The sequence below is a fragment of the Geotrypetes seraphini genome, chromosome 14 (assembly GCF_902459505.1).
Source record: "Geotrypetes seraphini chromosome 14, aGeoSer1.1, whole genome shotgun sequence".
NCBI lineage: Eukaryota > Metazoa > Chordata > Amphibia > Gymnophiona > Dermophiidae > Geotrypetes > Geotrypetes seraphini.
In genome coordinates this window covers 61987425-62011659 of record NC_047097.1, presented here as the reverse complement: position 1 = coordinate 62011659, position 24235 = coordinate 61987425, and the positions used below count along the sequence as shown (strand labels likewise).

The following is a 24235-nucleotide window of genomic DNA, read 5'->3' as shown; positions in this document are numbered from 1 at the left end:
CTTCAAAGGTCTCTCTGTTCTCTCTTCCTCTGTGTTATAACCCATTGGGAAATTGCAGACATGCCAAATCACTCACATTTGGTATGAAACGCATGTATTTAGGTCCCATCTCCAGCTCACATGCATACACTTCCTTTTCACACACATTGGTGGCCAGTCGATACCCACCCTCATGACCTGTTTCTCTCCCTTTAACTCTGCCCCCTGGCATGGCGTCTCTTACCCCGCTCCTGGACTGCAAACCTTAAACATTTCCTATAGAACCACCAACCACACCTGATAGACACCCTTCCCTCTACCACTTCCTGTTGCATCACAGAAATTACATCAGAGGAGTCATGACACAGCAGAGGAAAGAATGCCTGCGCCAGCTTAAGATAGCATGGCTACAATATTGGTGTCACTCTAGGAAATGTTTGAGGTTTGTGGTCTGGGGGAGAAGAGGGATTGAGAGATGCCAGACTGGACTGGGCTGAGCAAGAAGGACTAGGGAAGTGCGATGCCAGCTGCAGGAGGGGAAGAAGAGATATGGGGCCTTCAAGAGGAGACAAAGCATGCTGGACCAGTGGAGGGAGGGGGGCAGAGTGAGGGCAATCTGCTGGACTTCAGGGGAGCAGGAGAGATGAGAGGAGAGAGATACTAGGAATTGGAGAAAGGAGGAAAAGGAGAGAAGATGACCCTTGAGGGGGGAGGGGTGAATGGGAAAGAAGAAAGATTTTGGTTCCCAAGTTGGGGGCAACGGGAAGGAAAGAAGATAGTGGTTGGCTTTTAGGGAGGGGGAGGACAGGAGAGAAGAGGGGGCGAGAGATGGAGAAATGCTGGTAAATCTCCAGCTTTGGGATGGGTCACCTTTGGCATCTGAAATTGTCTCTGTTTTTTTGGTCTTTCCGTCTGTATGAAGCATTTTTCTCATAGATACACAATGAGAAAAACCCTTTAGCTCATCTGGCCCTATTTGCCTTTCCCTTCTTACTACTGCAGATAAATGCTGGGAAAGAGAATCCGTCTGCATTCAATAACTTCTCCCCTGGGATGCAGAAAAAGTTGGAGGACATAGTTCTGCTCAGTCCCATCTAGAAATAGGAGGAGGAGGAGGAGGCAGGGCACTGTTCACACTCTATGATGAGTGCTGTGTCCAGTCCAACACTGGTCTTTCCTAGACAGCAGCAAATCCCTTACCAACTCCATTTTGCCGGAATCTGTCTCTGAACATGACCCAAACAGCAGGAGACCCATGTCGCTAGATCTCTGCATTTCTTTGAGAGAGAGGAAAAAAACGATTGATCTCTGTGACAACGTGTCTGACTGAACTTTCCAAAACTTTGATGGGAGAAATTTGCACAACAGGTAAGGTATAGATTAATTCTCCTTCAAAGTAGTGGTCTTAGGCCCCTGTTAGAAATTTTCATTACCACGTGGAGTTGTTTTTTTTTTTTTTGTTGTTTACTGCCCATGATAAGAGTTGAGCAGCTTGAAATCATTAATGATTGCTGTTTCTAAAATAAGACACTGAGGCTTTTTCTCCACGTTTCAGTGTTAACGTTTTTCTCTTGAGCTTAACCCCCCCACCGCTGGCTAGCCAACAGTATATAAATATTGAATGAGAATTCCGTTGCTTTTTGTATATTTTCTTGTGTGACAAATAAAGAACCATTCCTGGGAGTTAGCAGCATTGGAATCTTGTTAGTTTTTGGGATCCTTCCAAGCACTTGTATCCTGAATTAACCACAGCTGGAATCATGATTCTGGGCTTGATGGACCATTGGTTTGACTCAATATGGCAATACTTTTATGAGTGGGATATAGTTGTACCTGGAAACCATTCAGGAAGGGCAGGATTGGAAGAAACCAAGGGTGGTATTATACATACAAGATATTTTAAGGTAACAGAAGTAAAGAAGAGACACTGCAGGTTAATCTGGAAAGAGGGAATGGAAGATCTATGAGTATTTATGTAGAAGTGATATAAAAAATTCCTTCACAGACAGAAAAATGGGTCGAGATCTTGCCAGGTGCTTGTGACTGTTGAAAATAAAATTCTGGGCTTGATTGAACTTCGGTCTGTCCCTGTAAGACATTGATTCTGTTCTTACGTTCTTATGATTACTCAGTGACATTCACAAAATTGCTATGAAAGAGAAGCAACTATTGCTAAATGAATTTGATCTGCCAGATGTTGATTGAAATATCCCAGCTGTGGAGTCATTTAAAAAGTACAGTGATCCTAAATTCTGTGCAGGGAGAGATGTGCCAGAAACTGGTGATGGAGCCCACATGGGATAGGGGACTTTCCCTATTTCTAAGCACCAGGTCCAGTAGAGTGTTTCTGGGATTTCGTAGTGGGTGGTTATCTGGGATCTAAATCCACTGGATGGTATGGTTCATTGTTAGAGCACAGGTGATGATGGTTCATTCAAAGCAAAGGTCCTGACTTCAGGAAATCTTAGCTGTTATCCCATTAGAATCCATTACTTAGAACAGGGGTCAGCAACCTGCAGCTCGCGAGCCACATGTGACTCTTCTCCGATGTGGCTTTTCTCCCATAGCCCTCAAGACCTACCAAAGTACCTGGTGGTCCAGCAGGGGTCTTCATGACAGATCTCCAATGGCCCTGCAGCAAAGACCCTGCAGAGTGTGGGGATCCATAATGGAGGACCCTAATAATCATAAAAACTGCATTTCTCACCACTCTTATAATGGCATTATTTCTGATGGCTTTAGTTAGCTTTCTTGTGGCTAGGTCATTTTTAGCTCACTAACCTGGTGTCTCATGTCTATTTTTGGAAACAAGAGCAAGCTTGAATCATGTTAGTGTCTATCCAAATTCCCACTGTAAGGGATTGGGACTTGTATTCCACCTTTTTGTAGTATTGTGGTTTACATACAGGTTTCCTTATCTGTTCCAGTGAGCTCATAATCTATCTAATGTACCTGGGGGCAGTGGTGGGGGTGGGGGGGGTTAAGTGACTTGCCCAGGGTCAGAGGAGCAGCACAGAGTTTGAACACACTATGCCACACCCTCCTCTTCAACTGTACCTCCACCGTAAGCTTGCAGAAGACCAGAAAAGCACCCCAAACCTGTGGTTGACATGACGGCTTATGTTCTGCAGTGGTTTTAGAAATGCATCGTGTTCTACTGAGGCCACGCTTAAATCAAACGCTGCATTAACGACATTCCTGTCATTTGTTTGCAAGGCTGTTTTCGTGAATTTGAGATTATAGGGCTGGTGCAGCTGCTGGTTGGTGATGTCCCAAGAAAGTTTTCAGAGCGTCAAATGACCCCCTTTCCTTATGTCTCCACAGCATAAATGGAAAGCCGTATCATTCTGGAGGTAAAAGGACAAGCGAGAGAAACTGGGAGCACCGTGTACGGGACGGCAAGAGCAAGAAAGAGCCGCAGCACCACCTAGAAGTAGGAAGATCTGACAGCAGAACTTCCGAGACCTGCGAGAGAAGCTGAGTCCACATATTTCCTTATCATGGTTGAGTTGAGCACAATCTCCCTCGGTTCGACCACGACATTAGAGTCTAACGGGACTGGGAATTACAGTTCTGATCAGTATTTACCACCCTTAGAGATAAGTCTGTTCTCTCTTACCTTGGTCTTTTCTGTCTTGGGATTGGTTGGGAATGGAATAGTTCTCTGGTTCCTCGGATTTCGAATCAAGAGGAATATGTTCACCGTCTACATCCTGAACCTGGCCCTAGCTGACTTCCTCTTTCTCCTCTTCTCTTGCGTTGTAACACTGTCTATTCTATCAGACACTATAGTGCATAATGTATACCAAACTAGCCTGATGGTCAGCAAAGACTTGGCCTATACCACAGGCCTCTACCTCCTGACAGCCATCAGCCTGGAGCGCTGCCTGGCCACCCTTTACCCGTTCTGGTTCCATTCTCGGCGCTCTAAGCACCAGTCCACCATTGTATGTGTCCTCCTGTGGGTATTGTCATGCTTAGTCACTGGAATAGAATCGTTTCTCTGCAACCCACTGAACTGGAACCAGTATCTAAATTGTGAAAAATCTGTGTTCCTCTCCACTGGTATTATAAACTTTCTTTTTTTCACTCCGGTTATGGTCTTCTCTAGCCTGACTCTGCTCATCAAGATCCAGAGGAGCTGCCAGCACCAGTACCCACTGAAACTGTACGTAATAATTGTGGTCTCAGTGCTCATCTTCCTTGTCCTTGCTTTGCCCTTCAAGCTGGTGATGCTGATTTTGTACACCCATCGATCCTACATGTCATCGCCGCTTATCCTCTCAACAATCTTGTTCTCTGTCATCAACAGTACAGCCAACCCCTTTGTATACTTCCTGGTAGGAAGTCGGAGCAATCAGAGGGGCCGGGCCTCTATCAAGGTGGCTCTTCAGAAAGTCTTCAAACAAGAGGTAGAAGAGAACAACACCCTCAACTCCAACAGAACAGATACTGAAGTATGAAAAGTCTATCATGTAAGTGTTAAGTCTAAAATCCTAAACATAAAAACAAGAATAGCGATACTGGGGAAGACTGATGGTTCATTTGCGCCCAGTATTCTGCTTCCAGCAGCGGCCACTCAAGGTCGCAAATGTCCAGCAGAATCCTAAATGGAAGCAAGGTTCCATGCAACTAGTCCTAGGGACAGCAGTGGCTTTCCCCGTTTTTAGCTCAATAGCAGACCATGGACTTTTCTTCCAGGAACCGGTCCAAACCTTTTTTTTTTTTCTTCTTTTTTTGTAAATCTTTATTAGTTTTCAATTATTAACAGTGCAATACAGTGAATTTGAACATAAACGACTCAAACAAAAGCACTTTTTCAGGCCTTTTTTTTGAATCCAGATACACTAACTGCTGCTACCACATCTTCTGCTAATGCATTCTAAAGTTTAACTATTCGTTAAAAGTATGTTCTCCTATTTGATGTAAAAGTATAACCATGAAACTTATTTGAGTGCCCCCTAGTCTTTGTTTAAGCAATTTACCAAGCTGATAAGGAATATCTTCTACAGGGAAAATCTACAAGGAACCAGTGCACGAGGAGCAAAATGTATGTGTAATGGTATTATATGTAAGACTCTGGACTATATTCCCCAGATCTAATTTCTATCCTGTATAGCCCAATCCTAATAAGCAATGATCCAGGCCATATATTAAAAATATATATATATATATTTACAGTATAGTCTAGCCTAAACACGAGTGAATCAGAATTATATGTAACCCGCCTTGGACAATGACGGGATATAAATAAACAAACCATAAACTATATGAAAGTCATATGGCATGGAAGAAAGAAAAGCACTTATTCTTATCTGTCAAGTTGTTAGAGGAAATGCACCACACCGCCTTACTAAGCATGAAGATGAACTGCAGATAATACCTACACTATGATAATCAAAGGAAATACTTTTTTACAGAAAGGGCGGTAGATGCGTGGAACAGTCTCCCGAAAGAAGTGGTGGAGACAGAGACTGTGTCTGAATTCAAGAAGGCACGGGTGATCTGTCGGAGAGAGAAAGAGATAATGGTTCCTGCGGATGGGCAGACTAGATGGGCCATTTGGCCTTTGTTTGCCATCATGTTACAATGTTTCTATAACCATAAAGTTCTATGACATCACAATGCAGGTGTAAAGAGCCTTAGCCTATAAGAAGAGGAAATGCAAATGTTAAGAGCCTTAGCCAATAGGGAGAGGAGGAGATAGTGGATGCTGCGATTGGGCAGACTAGAGGGACCATTTGGCCTTTATCTGCCATCATGTTTCTATGTAACAGAGATGGTTTATCCATTTGGCAGCAAAAGGCAGATGATCCTTATGAAGACTGTAGATGACGTCCTGCAAGACTGACGTCACAGCAGCTCCCTAGCCCTGATGTGCAGCTAGAAAAGACAAAAATTTTCCTGGCAAGCCCAAATGAAAAAAATCACTACAACCACAATACATGTAAATGGCCGCGACCACCCAATACAAAAAAACTATAAAAATATTGGGAGTCAACCTGGATACCCACTTGACCCTGACCGATCACATAAACTCGGTGACGAAAAAATGCTTCTTCAACCTTTGGAAACTGAAAACCATAAAAAAATACTTTGTACTTTGACCCTCTATCCTTCAGGATATTGGTACAGTCACTGATTCTATCCACCCTGGACTACTGCAACATCATTTACTTGGGGATAACTAAAAAAAACTTGAGAAAACTGAGAATAGTTCAAAACACGGCCGTCCGCCTAATATTCGGACTAACGAAAAGCGATCATGTTAGCCCCTTCTACAAACTGTTGCACTAGAGACGGAGGAAGATATCTTCCTTTTCAAGGGTCCCACGACAACAAGAGGGCACCCGTGGAAAATTAGGGGAGGGAAACTACGAGCTGACACCAGGAAATTCTTTTTCACAGAAAGGGTGGTTGATCGCTGGAATAGTCTTCCACTGCATGTGATCGAGGCCAGCAGCGTGCCTGATTTTAAGGCCAAATGGGATCGTCACAAGGGATCTATTCACAGGGCGAAGGTAGGGGAGGGACATTAGGGTGGGCAGACTGGATGGGCCTTGGCCCTTATCTGCTGTCTATTTTTATGTTTCTATGGTTACCAATTGAAGCACGAATTCCATTCAAATTCTCCTGCCTTTGCTACAAACTAATCTGGGGAATGGCCCCCCAACTACCTGCTACCCCATTTTGAATTCCACTCCTCCACCAGGTCTACCAGAAATCGCAACCTCTTTACTTACCCGAAAATCTCAGGCTGCAGATATCGAACCTTTCTAGATAGACCTTTCAGATTCCAAGTCGGTAGACTGCAAACTTGGTTAGGCTACTTCACTGAGGCCACTAGACAGAACTACAGTGTTTTTCGGAAAGAATTAAAAACCACCTGGTTCAAGAAATTCCTACCCTAGACAGACTTTTCCCCCCACAATTAGAGACACTCACCTCACCCAAATTTCCTTCTTCACCTCAACAGGAACCAGTTACTCTTTGACAGCCATAACGTCCCCCTCAATTTTTACCCTACTCCCCGCTGGTGCCCGATCATGTTAATATAATATGGAAACAAGTAATATCACCAACAACCCAATGTATATTTTTTCTTCTAATCCTTCTTGCACTTTGTAATTCTCTGACCGCGCAGTGTTCTCTTACCCACATCTGCTCTGCAATTCGCTGATTGTATAGTGCTACTTAATGTGATTCTTGTAATTCACTGACCCTGTATCTCACCTTGTACTCTCATTGACCGTCCAATGTGCTCTTATCTACCTTACCCTGTAATTCGCTGTTTGTACAGCTTTTCTTCATTGTGAACCGCCTCGAAGTCGTAAGATTATGGCGGTATAGAAAAAATAAAGTTATTATTATTATTATTATTATCTAGAGGGGCAAGTCTTTGTCCCTCCCGCTATTGCTCAATACGTGGTTCTGGAAGTTTCCGGAAAGCCCCAGGAAAGTGAGGGCGTCTTTGCAAGCGCCACATGACCATAAATCAGCAGTTCGGCCGCAGTGCCAGAAATAGGATGGTTACGCAAGATCTCACGTGCATTACATTGGGTCGGTAGTTCAGTCCCGGCTGGTCACGTGGAGGTGAGACGTGGCCTCGGTTGCAGTATGTCCTTGATACAGCCCGCGATCTGAGCCAACAACAGAAATAGCTATCCACGCTGTTCCACAGCATTGCCTTTGTGGTGAGCAGCAGGAACCTGGTACCTACACTCGGCTATACTACTAATACTCTCACAGTAGGACTTTCTGAAAGAATAGACAATCGATTCATATTTACCCATCCTACATCGCTCAGGATTTTGTAGACCTCTACAGTGACGTAGTAAGGAGGATGCGGTCCACCCCGGGCGCTGGTACCCGTCCTCCTCTCTAACCCCCCTGATCCTTTCCCCTCCTCCCCCACCACGCACGCACCTTCACTCCACCCCTACCCCCCACCGTATCTCTACATCTTCTCTGGCGCGAGCAACCACTCCAACATGCTCCTCGAGCCAGTGTCGACTCTCCCTCTGAGGTCACTTCCAGGCTTTGCACCTAGGAAGTGATGTCAGAGGGATAGCTGCTTGCGTCGGGAAAGTTACAGACGTACGGGGGGAGGGGTGCCACCGCCCCCCGGTGCCTCTTATCCTCATTATGTCACTGGGCCTCTTATCATATGCCCCCCTCTGCCGTCTCTTTCTAAGCTGAAGAACCCTAATCTCTTAAGACTTTCCTCAAACGAGAGGAGTTCCATCCTCGTATTCATTTTGGTTACCCTTCCTAGAACCTTTTCTAATTCTGCTATATGTTTTTTGAGCTATGGCGACCAGAATTGCAAACAGTGCTCAAGACCAGGTCGCACAATGAAGCATTACAAAGGCGTTAAAATATATTCTTCGTCTTTTTTTTTTTTTCTGTCCCCTTTCCTAATAATTCCAACTGTTTGGGGACAGCAGGAGAAAAAGAACCCATGAGGCTTATGAGCCTACCCAGCCTAGCAGTGGTTATTTACATTCACTCTGTTACTGTAATAAGCGCCTGTATATACCTGCAAGTGGAGTTGTTGCCTTTGACCTGCAGAATTATATTAAATCTCAATGCAGTTTGAATTTTTATGTTGCAACAAAAGCCAGTCAACAAATAGTTGGTTTTGTGAGAGAGGGTTGGCCTGAAGCCCTCCACTCGCTTCACATGTTCAATCTTTGTACCCAACTGTTCAACAAATCATGCAACGCTGTTGATTCATCTTTCCATGATCCTTGCTGAAGGGCAACCCAAATGAGATGGTCTCTCTGGAACAGAAATGCAACCAAGGTAAAGTTTCTCAACACCACATATATCCCTCTGAGGAGAGAATCAACTTTGCACTAGGAGCTACAACTAGTGTAGAGAAAACATAAGTAATAATTTCACCAATTTTCACAACTTTCAGTACCTAGTTACATCTGATGCTTGCAGTTAAAAGGAAAACCAGAAGCAAGATGTAAACGACAATTCCTCAGTAAACCAAATCAAACAGCAAAACCTGGAACAGGATTTTGCTATTGCAAACCTCGTCATGCAAACAATGAATCATTTCATCTTAAATGCTGCTTGGTGAATATAACGTATAAGAACAGTGGAGTTGGCTGTGTATGCTGAACTGGTTACTGGTCTCCAGCCAAACAGAACAGCGATGAGTTGGGTCAGTTTGAAGCTTAGATGAGGCAGAAGCTGCTAGCAAGTCTTCATGAACAGACATATGTCTCGACTACAACAGACTGCTGGTCATCACACGGAAAATTTTACACTGAGGTGATTGATTATCTACTGGATTGATAGAAGAAGCTTGCTTGTCTGGCTCCAAGACTGAAGGGTTCCCACTCATTTGGCGTTCTTGCATAAGTTCTCAAAGATATTCAGAGTTTGCCATCAAATGAAAAATTGTTAGAACAACAACAGACGACAAACCCAAACTTTATGAAAGCCTTCTCTGTAATTGATCAGCATGATGATGATAACAAAGATGAAGATGCAAGTGATGAGTTAAATCACAGTGCTTCTAATGTAGATAATAATAATAATTACATTACATTATGGATTTCTGTTCTGCCATTACCTTACGGTTCAAGGCGGATTACAAAAGAGTTAAATAAGGTGGATTACAAAAAGATATCTGGACATTTTCCAGGGGAGATGGAAAGAGTCAGGTCATGATGATGATGATGATAAAGTATTTTTTGCTATGGGTAAGTCGATAATATTGTAACCTAGACTGATCTGAAAGAACTTTTTGCTGAGACTGTGCAATCCACCTTCTGCCAGTGCGTTTGTGAAACACCTTTTTAGCTGTGCTGGTTTAATAACGACTCACAAACACATTTGCATGAATGCCAGTCGTTTTCAAAAAATTTAGGGCCTCTTCTATCCAACTGCGCTAGCAGTTTGTAGCGCGGTGAGCCGCGCTGAATGGCCCGCGCTGCTCCCGATGCTCATAGAGCTCCTATGAACGTCGGGAGCAGCGCGGGCCATTCAGCGCAGTTTGATAGACGAGGCCCTTAGTCGTACTAAAAGCAAAGTGGGTTGAATTGTAGACCAATGAAATTGTTGGGATAAAAACAGTTACATTCATTGTAGTTATGACACTTTTACTTTTTACTCAAAAAATTATCCCCTCCCTTCTACAAAAGCGCGGAAGATGTTTTTAGCGCCGGCCGGTGCGCTGCTCCGACGCTCACAGGAATTCTATGACCATCGGAGCAGCTCAGAGCATTCAGCGAGCTAGCCAGTGCTAAAAACCTCTTCTGCGCTTTTTTAAAAAAGGGGGGGGGGTATATTAGGTAATAACCTTTTTCTTTTACTTTACAAATTTTTGAATGTGTCCTTCACTGTGCTTGTAATTTTTAAGTATATAAAAATACATGGTTTTTCTTTTTACTTAAGTACTTTGACCAATACTGCTGTGTGGACTACTTTATTGCCTGAGAGAATGAATGGTGAGTAAGAGGATTCTGTGTTAACCAGCCTTCCAGCTTTGCTAGTTCTTACTCTATAGGGCTCATAATTAAAAAAAAAAAAAAAAAGAAAAATTCAAAAAGTGGCCTAAATTGGTACTTGGACGATCAAAAAGCCAGATGTCCAAGTACCGATAATCAAAGCTGGTTTTAGATGTATCTAAAACCAGCTTAGGCCTTTACCCTGCCTCTAAACGCCTAGAGCGAAAAGAGGCGTTTTTAGAGAAGGGGAAAGGGCGGGAGGTGGGCCGAACTAGACTTCTAGTTGTACAGCAAAATTTTAGCAGGTTACCCAGTCGGAACTTATACGTTTTGACTTAGACCAAGTCAAAACAGGTATAAGTTCCGAATAGGGGCCGATGAGCCGATCGCGGCTGCCGCGATCAGCTCAGCAGCCCCAGAAACCCGCCAACCCCCCTCCACAACGATCGCGGCAGGAGAGATGGCTCATCTCCCCTACCGCAATTGCAATTCCCCTCCCCCCCAAACTGCCACAAACCGCAACAGGAGAGGTGCCCAATCTCTCCCGTGGTTCATGGCAGTTCGGGGGGGGGGGGGGGGAAAATTCTGTAACCAGTGTTGTTTTTGACAGACGCCAGTTACAGAATCCAGCTTTTAGGCGAAGGACTGGCTCCTCCTTCGCCTAAAAGATCTTGGTTTGGGCGTTTGGAACTTGGGCTATTTTTTGGGTTGGTAATGTGTTCTAAGATTAGATGTACTGGTGGTCTGGGAAATTAAACTGCTGAACGTAGAGATAGGCCATTCTCAAAAAAATACTCATTTTGGATGTTTTTTTTTGAGAACGGACATTTTCCTTGCTGCTACTTTCAGCGTTTAGGGCCTTGGGCCAAAAGGGGACTTAGACATTTTTTTTTTATTATGCCCCTCCATTTGCCTAATAATAGATTCTCCAACCAAAACCGCCATCCTAATCTTTCCATCTTGGAAGAAGTCCCTTGTTTAATTAGTGTCATTTGGACTTACCTGCGGGGGTTCACAGGACTGCTCCATTTTGCCAGGGTTTGGCAGAAGTCTGGTGACGGGACACAGTGAACAGCACCCCCAGTCTTGGTGTTGGGTAGGTTTGAACCCTTCATCCTTCGGGACTCACTCTTTTAGAATTGGGGCAGCTTCTTTTGATGCGGGTAGGGGTGGATCTCCCGCCAAGTTGGACTTTCAGTGAGTATGTGAGGAGAGTTTCTCTTTAATTCTTGTTTGTCTCCATTCTGTATCTATTTATTGTAGCGTTCTCATCTTGTCGGATCCCAGTAGATTTCTAAATCTGGATTTTTGGGCATTCTTTCATATTTTGGGCTGGAAAGCATGCTGAGGAGTCCCCCCTGGGGGAACATCTGGGCCTGACTGCTTTGGTTATTGGCATTCACTGGCTGACTCTGCATGGGATGCGATGGACACAGTTGCTGTCAGCCTTGTCACAGGCTCATCGTTTCTCCTGTCCCGACTTGATTTTGATGAAGAGGGATATATTTTTTTGTTTCTTGCCAGTTCCCTTGTACTCATTTGTTTTGAATCCTGCCATTGATTAAAATAGAATAGCGGAGTGGAGGGGCCTCGCATCCAGAAAACAATGCCTATAGTTTTCACAGTCCGACTCTGTCTTCTCTTCATATTTCTCTAGCATGTATTTAAATTAGATTGTTAGTCCACTGGGACAGAGAGAGAAATTTTTCTAATGACTGAAAATGTAACTCTCATTTCTAATATATTAGTATTGTAAGCCACTTAAGATTCATATCAAATATAATAAATCCAATCCAATTTAGTATGGAAGGATGACAAACAGGTGCAGGCTATTGAACATTTAAAAAAGAGGGGGTAATTTAGAGGTTTCTTAATTTGTGGGATGGTCGAGGAGCATCTGTGGTCTGAAACTCGCGGCCCGGGAGCCACATGCGGCCCACCAGGTTCCATAAAACAGTTTCTCGATCATGTGTCTCTTTAGCTATAAATTACAATATTATTATTAAGACTTAGCCAAAAGGAAAGATTTATAAATTATAACAAGTTTTACCTCATGCAAAATTGTCATTTCTTTAATAAGACATGAACTATTTTTTCTGAGGTCCTCCAAGTACCTACAAATCCCAAATGTGGCCCTGCAGAGGGTTTGACTTTGAGACAACTGTTACACATGAACTTTTGACAAAGGATTGTCCTGGGTTTTACCACATTGCCGGCATATATACATTTATCTGATGTTGTACTGGATAATTTTCTTAGCACAAGAGAGGATTTATTGGAATTGGTTCATGGCCCCCCCAACTTGCCTGCAATTGATCAGGCTGGTTATGGGGGAGGGAAGCAGCGACTAGCTCTAGGTTATTGCTGCTTTTTAGCAGTTAAATAAGAAAATTCCAAGTGGTCTTCATGATGAAGGGTGAAGGGAAAATGGAAATACATGCTGGAGTGTATTTTTGTTTTGTGGGCGATACTGCTGCAAATGGAAGGCCTTGATGACATTGCAGGTCTTGTTGGAATATGGTATTGCAACCTCAGGCTCCTATCTGCAATTCCGAAAACTATTGAAAACATCTTTGCTTGTAAGATTTGGGGGAAATCAATGATTAAGTCACAAATTTTGTAATTCGCTGATTTGTACAGTCTCTTGCTTATGTAAACCACATCGATCTGGAAGGTTTTGCGGTCTATAAATGTACTGTAATGTAATAAGTAATTTGTTCAAGTATATGAAGGGGTAGCTAGGATGGATAGATAGACGGATGGATAGATGGATGGATGGATAGATAGATGGATGAATGGATAGATGGATGGATGGATGGATAGATAGACTTATGTTTAAAAATTTGCTTTATCACAAAATGAAGGCAATGTACATGAATTTTAAATTCATAAACAGAAACAAAAATGGAACCCCATTAATAAAAGAAAAGACACAATCACCCCAGAAATAGAACACAGTTATACACCTAGAGGGATCCAAATCACCTGAACCGAATGGTGAATAAAGAAGATCCGGTTGACGTAGTGTATCTGGATTTTCGGAAAGCTGTTGACAAAATTCCTGAGAAAATTCAAGAGTCAAGGGATAGGAGGCAGTGTTGTGTTGTGGATTAGGAATTGGTTACTGGACACAAAATAGAGAGTAGGGTTAAATGGCCATTTTTCTCAATGGAGGAGAGTAAATAGTGGAGTGCGGAAGGGATCAGTACTGGACAGTGGCGTAGTAAGTTCAAGTTCAAGTTTATTTAGATTTGATAAATCGCTTATCTATAATTTACTAAGCGAGTTACAATAAAATATAAAATAAACATACAATTCAATGTACTGTTTAAAATGGGTTAGACGGACAGACATACAGACAAACTTGAATACATAAGGAAAAAAGGGAGAAAGTTACAAAGTTAATGTTTTTAAAAAAAGAGAAAAGAAAGAGCCATGAGTGGAAGGAGGGGAGCAGTTGGGGGCGCCAGCACCCGTCCTCCTTTCTGCCCCCCTTCCCCCCCCCCGGTCATATCCCTTTTCTTCCCCATACCTCTTTAACATTCCCAGTGCGAGCAGTAACCCCAACCTGCTACTTGTGCCAGCGTCAGCTCTTCCTCTGATGTCACTTCCTGGACCTGCGCCTAGCAGGTTAGGGGTTGCTGCTAATGCCAGGAACATTCAAGAGGTACGTGGGGAAAAAAAGGGGCATGCAGCAAAAGGGGGCTGGGAAGTATACTGGTCCACAACGCACAAAATACTGGTAGAGCCTCTAAAGGTCTCTGCACCCCTAAACAAGGCAGAATTTGAGTACCCCTACAAAAACAGATTATTTGCAGTGCATTGTCACTTGATGAGGGGATTATCTAATACTGCTTAAGACAGATAAAACTGGACTTGTGTGGTGGCTGATAAGAGACAGGCGAGATGAGGACCAGCCTCATTGAAGGGAAGGAGGGGAAAGGAAGTGATAGCTAGCAATTATCTCTCCCTCCGTGATGCTCCCTTCTGAGAGTCACCAAAGCCTGAGACTGGAGGCTTTATTTACGAAGGAGGAGAAGACAAAAGAATCTCTACAGAATGCTCTGAGGTAAGGCCAAAGAAGAGGACATGTACCTCCTTCAGATTCACTGACACGTAGTCGTTTATTTTATCATTCTATCGTATTAATTTGTTTTGACTTACACTAGTGGCAATGGAAGTCAGACCACTGGAAGGAAATAAGGGCGAAAGAGAGAGCACTTTTTGGCCAGACTGGAAAAGCTGATATCAGTGACGTCGATGGGGCATTCAGGACCATCGGCCGTTCAATGGGGATATGGGAGGTGAACCCAGAAGTGTTGAAGAGAACCAGTGAGTGCCAGTACTCCAGTTGGTGAAGGCAAAAGTGGCAGCCATGAGGAATAGGGTCGATTGTACCTGATGGATCAGCAGCGAGTAGGACCGGGAGAAGGCGCAAATGTGCCCCATTTCTCTATGATTCTCCATTTTAAAAAAAAGTCTATAATTGACAGTTGTGAGGAGAAAATTATCACTTATTTTTTTTCCCTAAAGTAACACATTGAGATCAAGGCAATTGGACGATGAAAAGGGAATTAAATCTTTATAACTTGTTTAATAATAATAATAATAATAACAGCTTATATACCGCAATACCGTGAAGTTCTATGTGGTTTACAAAGATTAAGCAAAGGTACAAATTGATTGACTTTAAGAGGGGAGGAAGAAAGAGGGTTAATAGGACAGGAAATCCATTTTTGAGGAGAGAGTGATCAATAGAACAAGTTAATCGCTATAGAGGGGAGAGAGATGAGAGGATCAGTTGTCTAGATACTTTAGGAACAGGTGTGTTTTCAGACGTTTCCTAAATTCCCCATAAGTAGTGGGCGAAAGCAATTGTTCTAGGTCTTTACCCCATGATGCTGCTTGGTGCGAGAGAAGATGTTCATGGTGTTTTTTCAGTTTACAACCTCTCACTGGGGGGGGGGGGGGAACGAAGTTGGAATGTGAGCTTCTCTTGTGTCTGTTGGCTGAGAAGACGAAAAGGTCAGTTATATATTTAGGGGCAAGTCCGTGTAGTGCTTTGAAGCAGAAGCAGGCAAATTTAAACTTTACGCGCGCCTCCATTGGCAGCCAATGCAGCTGCCGGTAGTAGGGTGTCACGTGGTCAAACTTCCTCAGCCCAAAGATCAGTTTGACCGCTGCATTTTGCATCAATTGTAAATGCTGCATGTTCTTTTGGGAGGGTCTGGACAAAAACGAGGAAATTCTATAAGAGGCGCCTAAATAAATAAGCGGTAAAGTTAGGTGCCTAACTTACTCCCTCTTTTATCAAGCTGAGTTGCAGGTTTTTAGCGCAGGCCAGAGAGGTAAGTGCTCCGAAGTTCATAGGAACCTCTAGCGCAGCTTGAAAAAAGGCGCCATTAATTAGTAAACTGGCTTCAATTATGAGTTTTAACAAGCTCATAATTGGGGGGAAAAAAATCAGTTGGGTGTAGGCGCCTTTCTTCTTAGGCGCCTGTCGCATGGCAGCTAGCATCTCCTAACTCCAATGTAGGCATGTTTAGGGACGGAGGAGGACTTAGGCGCTGCTAGGTGAGATTCTCTAAAAAAAACTTAGGCGCAGCGGCGTCGCGAGGGTGAGCCCCTCCCCCACCCTCTTCTCTGCCCCCACGCTCCTTCCTGACCCCTCCTGCTGTGTGCACTCCCACCCACCCCCGTTCCCTTCCCCCTATCTTTTTAATTTTTCCAGCACGAGCAGCATCACGAACTTGCTGCCCGCCTCAGTGTCAGCTCTCCTTCTGACATCACTTCCTAAGCGAGGGACCCGGAAGTGACGTCAGAGAGAGCCGACGCTGAGGCGGGCAGCAAGTTCGTGATGCTGCTCATGCCTGGAACATTTTAAAGGTATGGGGGAAGGGAAGGGGTGCACACGCAGCGGGGGGGAGGGAAGGAGCGGGGGGGGGTGGAGAGGAGGACGGGTACTGCCCCCCCTTACTATGCCACTGCTTAGGCGCCTAAAAAAACCTACATGAAACGCTCCTAAGTGTGATCAACAAGAGATAAGTGCCTATATTATAGGTGTCTATCTTTTTAGATGCCATGTGTAGAAAATGCCCCCCAAAATACCTTTAAGGAAATAATGTTACACATTTTATTTAAGAATTATTTAATGTTCTATTGTTCATTTAATTGTGGAAGACATTCCGTTAAATCATTTCCTGTAGAGTTACCAGATTTTTGCTTGAAATAAAAAGAGGACACAAGGCCCTGCCCCATTCTGCTCTGGCCCTGCCCCGTTCTGGCCACTATCTTGCCTTGTTCCAAACCTGACCCCACAGAAACCTTATCTATTCGAGGCTGTGTTTGGAGGACATGTCTGGGTAAATCCAAATGTCTAGTAACCATAATTTTCTGAAAAACAGAGCTAGAGATCGAACAGTTATATAGAGAATTGAGCCAGGAGATGAAGGCATTTGTTCTGTTGCAGCCAATGTGATTAGAACTCAAGAACTGAATGTCTTTACTTTATGGGGCAAAAGGAGTTATGGGGCAAAAGGGTTCCAGATTTTGACCTATGAGCTCACAGACTTGTGTTTTTCAGAAATAACACTTTCCTATTTAGCTGTAAGGCACAACGTGTTCCACCAAGTGTTGTAGTCAGCCGTGGATAGGTCTTTCCAGCAGTGTAAGATGTGGGGTTTTTTTTAAGCCAAGAATTACATAATATTAAGCGACCTCGCGTTATGGTCAGCCAAGGTATGACAAAACAAAACTGCAGATCTGTACAAGACGTAGGCAAAATTTTATTGTGACAAAATAAATATATGTAAACCCTTTTACCAATCAAGTGACCCGACACAGTCCGTGTTTCGGACAAACCTTCGTCAGGGGTCCATGGTAAAAAAGGATAACAAAAAAAGTCACAAAAAATTGTAGAGTAGCAGCAAAGTGTAAACATTACATTACATTACATTACGGATTTCTATTCCGCCTATACCTTGCAGTTCAAGGCGGATTACAAAAGATTTGACTGGACATTTCCAGAGATGATCACATTACAGAGGATTTTACTGGACATTTTCCAGTGAGGATACAATTTTTTTTTTTTTTTTTTCTTGGGGATCTTATGGGTTGGATAGAAAACTGACAGTGCCTAGCAGTGTGATATTAGCAAATGGAACACAGTTAGAGTAGGCAAGATTACAATCTTTTTATGGTCTGTTTACTTGAAGGGTGATTAGGTGTGATACTTGGGGGAGGATTGTCTGGTGGTAGATGAGTTCAGTCGAGGTAGGTGAATTTTCTGGAGGTAGGTGAACTTAGCTGGAGGTAGGTGAAGTGGTTTAAGGTTTTTGGATGAATTTTTTAAAAAGCAGGGTTTTGATTTCTTTACGGAATATTTTGAAGTCGTCCGATGTTGTCAGCAGGTTGGAGATGGAATGGTTGAGTTTTGCTGCTTGTGTTGCCAGAAGGTTGTCAAACATTTTCTTGCGTTGTGTGCCTTTGAGTGGAGGGAAGGCAAAAGGATTTGGGGTTCTTCTTTGTCTTGTGGTGGAGATCTGGTTTAAGCAGTTGTTTAGGTAGGATGGGGAAGAGCCTTGTATTGCTTTGTATAATAGGCAGAGGAATTTGAATTGAATTCGTGCTTGTATGGGTAGCCAGTGGGAGTCTAAGAAGGCGGTTGTTATGTGATCATATTTTCTAAGTGAGTAGATCAGTCTGAGGGCGGTGTTTTGTATGGTCTGGAGTTGCTTTATCATAATGGCTGAACAAGGAAGATATAGGGAGTTGCAATAGTCCAGCAGACCTAAGACTAGGGATTGTACGACTAGTCTGAATTGTGTTTGGTTGAAGAATTTTCAGATTTTGCGTAGGTTTCTCATGGTTAGGAAAGCTTTCTGGGTCGTCTTGTTGATTTGGGACTGCATTGTGCAACATCTGTCTATGGTGACTCCTAGTAGTTTTAGTTCGGGTTGTATTGGGTATTTGGTATTTTTGATTATCAGTTCTGTGATGGTAGGAGATTTGGCTTTTTCGAGCAGGAGGAATTTTGTTTTTTCTGAGTTTAGTTTTAGTTTATGATCCATCATCCATTTTTCTACTGTATCTAGGGTTGTTTCCAGCTTTGCGACGTCAGAATTCACCAAATGCAAAGAAACGTCGCAAAAAGGTCCTTGTACGTTCAATATAGAGGAGATAGTTTCCCAGACTCCGCTCCAGTAAACATTTAGACGCTTTCAATGGTATATCATGTGTGCTAAGGACCCTTCTTGAGCATTGCAGGACCAGCACATCGTAGAATTACCGTTTGAAAATTTAGCCACTTTTGTTGGGGTCCAGTGCTTTCTATGCAACCAAAAGAAGATTGATTGAAGAACACTAGCGGATCGAGAAGATCTAAACATACCCCGCTCTTCTACTAAACCGCGCTATCGGTTTTAGCGCAGAGAGCCGTGCTGAATGGTCCGCGCTGCTCCCAAAGCTCATTGAGTTCCTATGAGCGTCGGGAGCAGCACGGGCCATTCAGCGCGGCTCTCTGCACTAAAACCAATAGCGCAGTTTAGTAGAAGAGGTCCATTGTGTACCATACTTCTTTCCAAACATCTTCTTCTTGGTGAGAACCAGATCGAAGCAACCCCACTCACCCTCTCCCCCTTACTACGCCACTGGACACAAGGAAGAACTTGTGGGTAGTATGTGGCACAGAGGTTAGAGCTACAGCCTCAGTACCCTCATCCCTCAGTACCCAAATCCAACACTGCTCTTTGTGACCCTTAGCAAGTCACTTAACCCCCCCATTACCCCAGGTACATTAGATTGAGTGTAAGCCCACTGGGACAGATAGGGGAAAATGCTTGAGTACCTGAATGTAAACCACTTAGGGGCTCATAATCAAAACAAAAAAATGTCTGAAAAGTGGCATAAATTGGCACTCGGACGATCAAAAAGCCAGATCGTCCAAGTACCGATAATCAAAGCTGGTTTTAGACGTATCTAAAACCAGCTTAGGCCTTTCCCCTGTCTCTAAACCAGTGGTTCCCAACCCTGTCCTGGAGGAACACCAGGCCAATTGGGTTTTCAGGCTAGCCCTAATGAATATGCATGAAGCAAATTTGCATGCCTATCACTTCCATCATATGCAAATCTCTCTCATGCATATTCATTAGGGCTAGCCTGAAAACCCGATTGGCCTGGTGTTCCTCCAGGACAGGGTTGGGAATCACTGCTCTAAACGCCTAGAGCACAGGTGTCAAAGTCGGTCCTCGAGGGCCGGAATCCAGTCGGGTTTTCAGGATTTCCCCAATGAATATGCATGAGATCTATGTGCATGCACTGCTTTCAATGCATATTCATTGGGGAAATCCTGAAAACCCGACTGGATTACGGCCCTCGAGGAGGGACTTTGACACCCCTGGCCTAGAGGGAAAACAGGCGTATTTAGAGTTTAATAGTTTGTGAATGCAGATCCAGGAAGTTTATAAAAATGGCATCAGTTCTGGAAAGACAGCATTCAAACGGTGCCTCAAATGTATCCGACACTGTTGATGATGGGGTAAATTGTAGCAGGCCTGAAGCTCGCTAAAGGATTTCCAACTAGCATTCTTGAGCAAATCATGAATAGTCCAAATTCGGCCTTGCTGCCATAATATCCAATTTAGCGGTCTGTCTTGTATCTTGATGTGGTCATTATGCCATAACAATATGTGACGCGATTCGTGGCCATTTGATTTTCATGAGATTGTCATACGTTTTTAATACCGTATGCATAGAAGGGAAGATAGGTTGTTCTTTATCTTTCATATGCAAAGGAATGGATAAGGCGAGCTAGTGGTTTTTTAGTATACTGCATCTGGTTCTGATGTAAAGATCCTTTAAGTCAGTGTTCTTCAACCACTGGTCCATGGACCGGTGCCGGTCCACAGAAATTTCCTGCCGATCCACAGGGCCAGCACGTGCATCAAGCCCAAAATAGTGTTCTTCAACCACCAGTCCACGGTGCGATCGATGCGGCGTTATCTTCGAGCCAGCTCCCTCTTCCTCACTGATTCAGTGCACAAAGCCACGGGCAGTGGCTCCTACGGGCATCCTGCGCCTGAACCGGAAGCCTTCTCTCTGACATTGCAACGTCAGAGGGAAGGCTTCCAGATGAGGCACGGGACGTGCAAGGTGCAATTAGTACTATTATGGGGGCGGGGTCTGGGGTGGAGATTGGGTAGAGATGAGCAGGGTCCGGCCCACGACTTAGCCCAGTGTTCTTCAACCGCCAGTCCACGGTGCGATCGATGCGGCGTTATCTTCGAGCCAGCTCCCTCTTCCTCACTGATTCAGTCCACAAAGCCACAGGCAGTTGCTCCTACGGGCATCCTGCGCCTGAACCGGAAGCCTTCCCTCTGACGTCAGAGGGAAGGCTTCCAGATGAGGCAAGGGACGTACAAAGTGCAATTAGTACTATTATGGGGGCGGGGTCTGGCCCACGACTTAGCCCAGTGTTCTTCAACCGCCGGTCCACAGTGCAATCGATGCGGCGTTATCTTCGAGCCAGCTCCCTCTTCCTAACTGATTCAGTGCACAAAGCCACGAGCAGTGGCTCCTACGGGCATCCTGCGCCTGAACCGGAAGCCTTCGCTCTGACGTTGCAACGTCAGAGGGAAGGCTTCCAGATGAGGCACGGGACGTGCAAGGTGCAATTAGTACTATTATGGGGGCGGGGTCTGGGGTGGAGATTGGGTAGAGATGGGCAGGGTCCGGCCCACGACTTAGCCCCGTGTTCTTCAACCGCCGGTCCACAGACTAATGCCGGTCCACTGAATAATTCTTTTTTTTCTGCCGGTCCATAGGTGTAAAAAGGCTGAAAAACACTGCTTTAAGTTACTGGTCAGTGTGCAAATTATGAGGAACAGATTCTTCTTATTTGAAAAGGACACACTCAGAACCCTAATCCGTGCTTTTAACATTGATCGGCTGGACTGTTGCAACACTCTTCACAGTGCTGCTAAATCATCTCCTTTTAAAGAGTTTCAAAACCTTGTTGTCAAGCTGCTTTACTCGGAAAGGAAAGTCGAGTCTGTAAACATTGGCAGCCTGTGTTCTAGCATATCTGGTTTAAGAGTTTTCTTCTCGCCCATATAGGGGGTAAATCTGCAAAATGAGCCAAAATTAAGCATCAAAGTGCCGCGTGCTAAGTGCGGATTCTATTTTGGCATCTATGCACCCTGATTCTGCCATACGAGGGGGTGCTGGAAAGTTCTCAGCCCAACCAAGACGAGAATGACGCGGATGTGATTCATTCAATGATCTGAAACAATGTCAAAACACGGAGTTTCATTTCTGCCAATTGGCACTTAGCAAAATAAGATAATGCGCTTTTCAGCTCCAGTGGCATAATAAGGCTCAGAATTTAGGAAGTGGGTTGGTTGGGCCGAGAACTTTTCAGCACCCCCCTCGTATGTAATAAAAGTGAGCCAAGCTTAGGACAATCAAGCCATTGTGACATCACTGTTGAGGTTGGCTCTTATTGGTGGAATGAGGCATTATATGACATCACAATCTCAGCTCTGGCTACCAGAGACTGAAACTCTTCACACTACCAAGGGGTGCTGGAAAGTTCTCAGCCCAACCAACCAACTTCTGCCCAGTTCCCCCTGTGTCACGCCCCATTCTGCCCCCCATTCCCACCCCCCAGATGGCGTCCGTGCATGCACAGACGTGAACGCATGCGCGGACGCCCCTTCCCGACGCGATTTTGGCAGGAAGCTTTTCAAAAATCTGGACAAAGTGCCAGGTTTTGAAAAGCCGTCCGGACCCCCGGACTTGTCCTCGAAAAGGAGGACGTGCCTGGGGAAATCCGGATATATGGTAACCCTAGGCTGGGGTGAAACTGGGGGGGGGGGAGGGGGAGGGCTACAAAATCTGGTAACCCTATTAATGCCTTTATTTCCCGGAATGTAGTATTCCATGACGTATGTACCCTTTTTGATAAACTAGGCTTTTCCTAGTGTCTAAATTTAGGCATCCCCCTCCCATGATTACTGTTATCCTCTCCCCCTCCCGCCTGACACCGGTGGGCCCTCCCCAGGCCTATCCTGGGAAGCCCTGGTTTTCTAAAACCTCTTTATAACCCACTCATTCCTGCATGGGCTGGTGCTCCAATGGAAATTTCTGCTGAGGCTTCTCTAATGAGCTCTGTGAGACTGCTGTGGGAGGTTTGGGCAGCTATTTTGTGAAGAATAATAATAACTTTATTCTTTTATACCGCCATAACCAAATGTTCTAGGCGGTTTACACTAAAAAGAGCTGGACAATCAGCGAAATACAACCAGCAGGGGGCAGGAGTGAGGGATGCTTCTAACCACAAAACAGCTTCTGGGACCTCCTGCAACAGCAACCATTTCCATTTGAGCAGCATCACAGAACAGGAACAAGTGGGAGGAAGGAGGGAAGGAGGGAGGGAGAGTAATCATGGGGGGAGGGGCAGGAATGTTGCAAAATTGTGATTTTGAGGCTTCCACAACAACTGCAAGATGATAAGTTTGAATAAAGACTTCAAATCTCACATCAAAATAATCATGCTCTATCTCCTTTTCTAGTCACAGTCTAGAAGAGGAAGATCGGACCCACTCTCTGGAAGTGAAAGAGAGCTGCAGCACCACCTATAGGGAAGAGAGAGAACTGCATCAATTAATAATAAATAAATATAAAAATAAATAACGTGGAAAGATCTTCCTGCAGCACTATCTCTATCCCCACAAAAAAAATCTTACCATGAATGAACACAACACCACAGCAATATTAACATCTAATTGGACAAGAACTACTTTTTTTGATGACTTTTCACCCTTGGAAATAAGTCTGCTCTTCCTTTCGGTGATCATCGCTGTCTTGGGAACGATTGGAAATGGGATTGTCCTCTACTTCCTCAGTTTCAAGATCAAGAGGAATAAATTCATCGTCTACATCCTGAATCTGGCTGTGGCAGATCTCCTTTTCCTCCTCTGTGTCATCGCTGCAGTCCTACTCAGTCTCCCAAGGAATGGGATACATTTAATATATGTGAAAATCATTGCATTCAGTCATAGGCTGGCATATAACACAGGGCTGTACCTCCTGACAGCCATCAGCCTGGAGCGCTGTCTGTCCATCTTATACCCACTGTGGTACCACTTCAAGCGCCCTAAGCACCAGTCTGCTATTGTGTGCACCATCCTGTGGACTTTGTCCTCCTTGGTTACTGGAATAGAATCATTTCTCTGCCTTCCACTGAAATGGTACCTACTTTGTCTAAAATCTGTGTTTCTTTCCACTGGTGTTATAACCTTCCTTTTCTTTACCCCACTCATGGTGCTCTCCAGCATGACTCTGCTCATCAAGATCCAGAGGACCTCACAGCATCGGCACCCACCGAAGCTCTACTTGGTCATCATGGTTACAGTACTCATCTTCCTCATTTTTGCTCTGCCTTTCAAGCTGTTATTGACGATAATGTACATTTGTTATATCCATCTTCCAAACAGACTCATGTTTTCTGCCCTCTTGTTTTCTGTTATCAGCAGCACAGCCAACCCGTTTGTATACTTCCTCATAGGGAGCAGCGGCAAGCAGAGGGGCCGGGCCTCTATCAAGGTGGCTCTTCAGAGGGTCTTCATATATGAAAAGGATGAAGAGATGACCCTTAATTCCAACAGAGCAAATACTAACGTTCTGTCATTTAATGTTTAAAGCCCCTGAGATAATTGGATAAGCCACTGCTTGCCCTGGATCGGTACAAGATGCAGGCTAAGTTTATTAGAACAATAATATGTTTCGGTTAA

At 44.3% G+C, this 24235-nt stretch overlaps 2 protein-coding genes across 2 annotated transcripts; both read left to right on the top strand.

The window, feature by feature from the left end:
- The first annotated feature begins 1175 nt into the window (after positions 1-1175).
- LOC117347982 (proto-oncogene Mas-like) lies at positions 1176-24235 on the top strand. The gene is made up of 2 exons (XM_033919523.1): positions 1176-1347; positions 23015-24235. Exon 2 carries the CDS (start codon positions 23190-23192, stop codon positions 24141-24143), a length of 954 nt encoding a protein of 317 aa, XP_033775414.1. The 5' UTR covers positions 1176-1347; positions 23015-23189; the 3' UTR covers positions 24144-24235.
- LOC117348123 (proto-oncogene Mas-like) lies at positions 3798-4442 on the top strand. Its single transcript, XM_033919826.1, has one exon. The coding sequence runs from the start codon at positions 3798-3800 to the stop codon at positions 4440-4442; it is 645 nt and encodes a 214-aa protein (XP_033775717.1).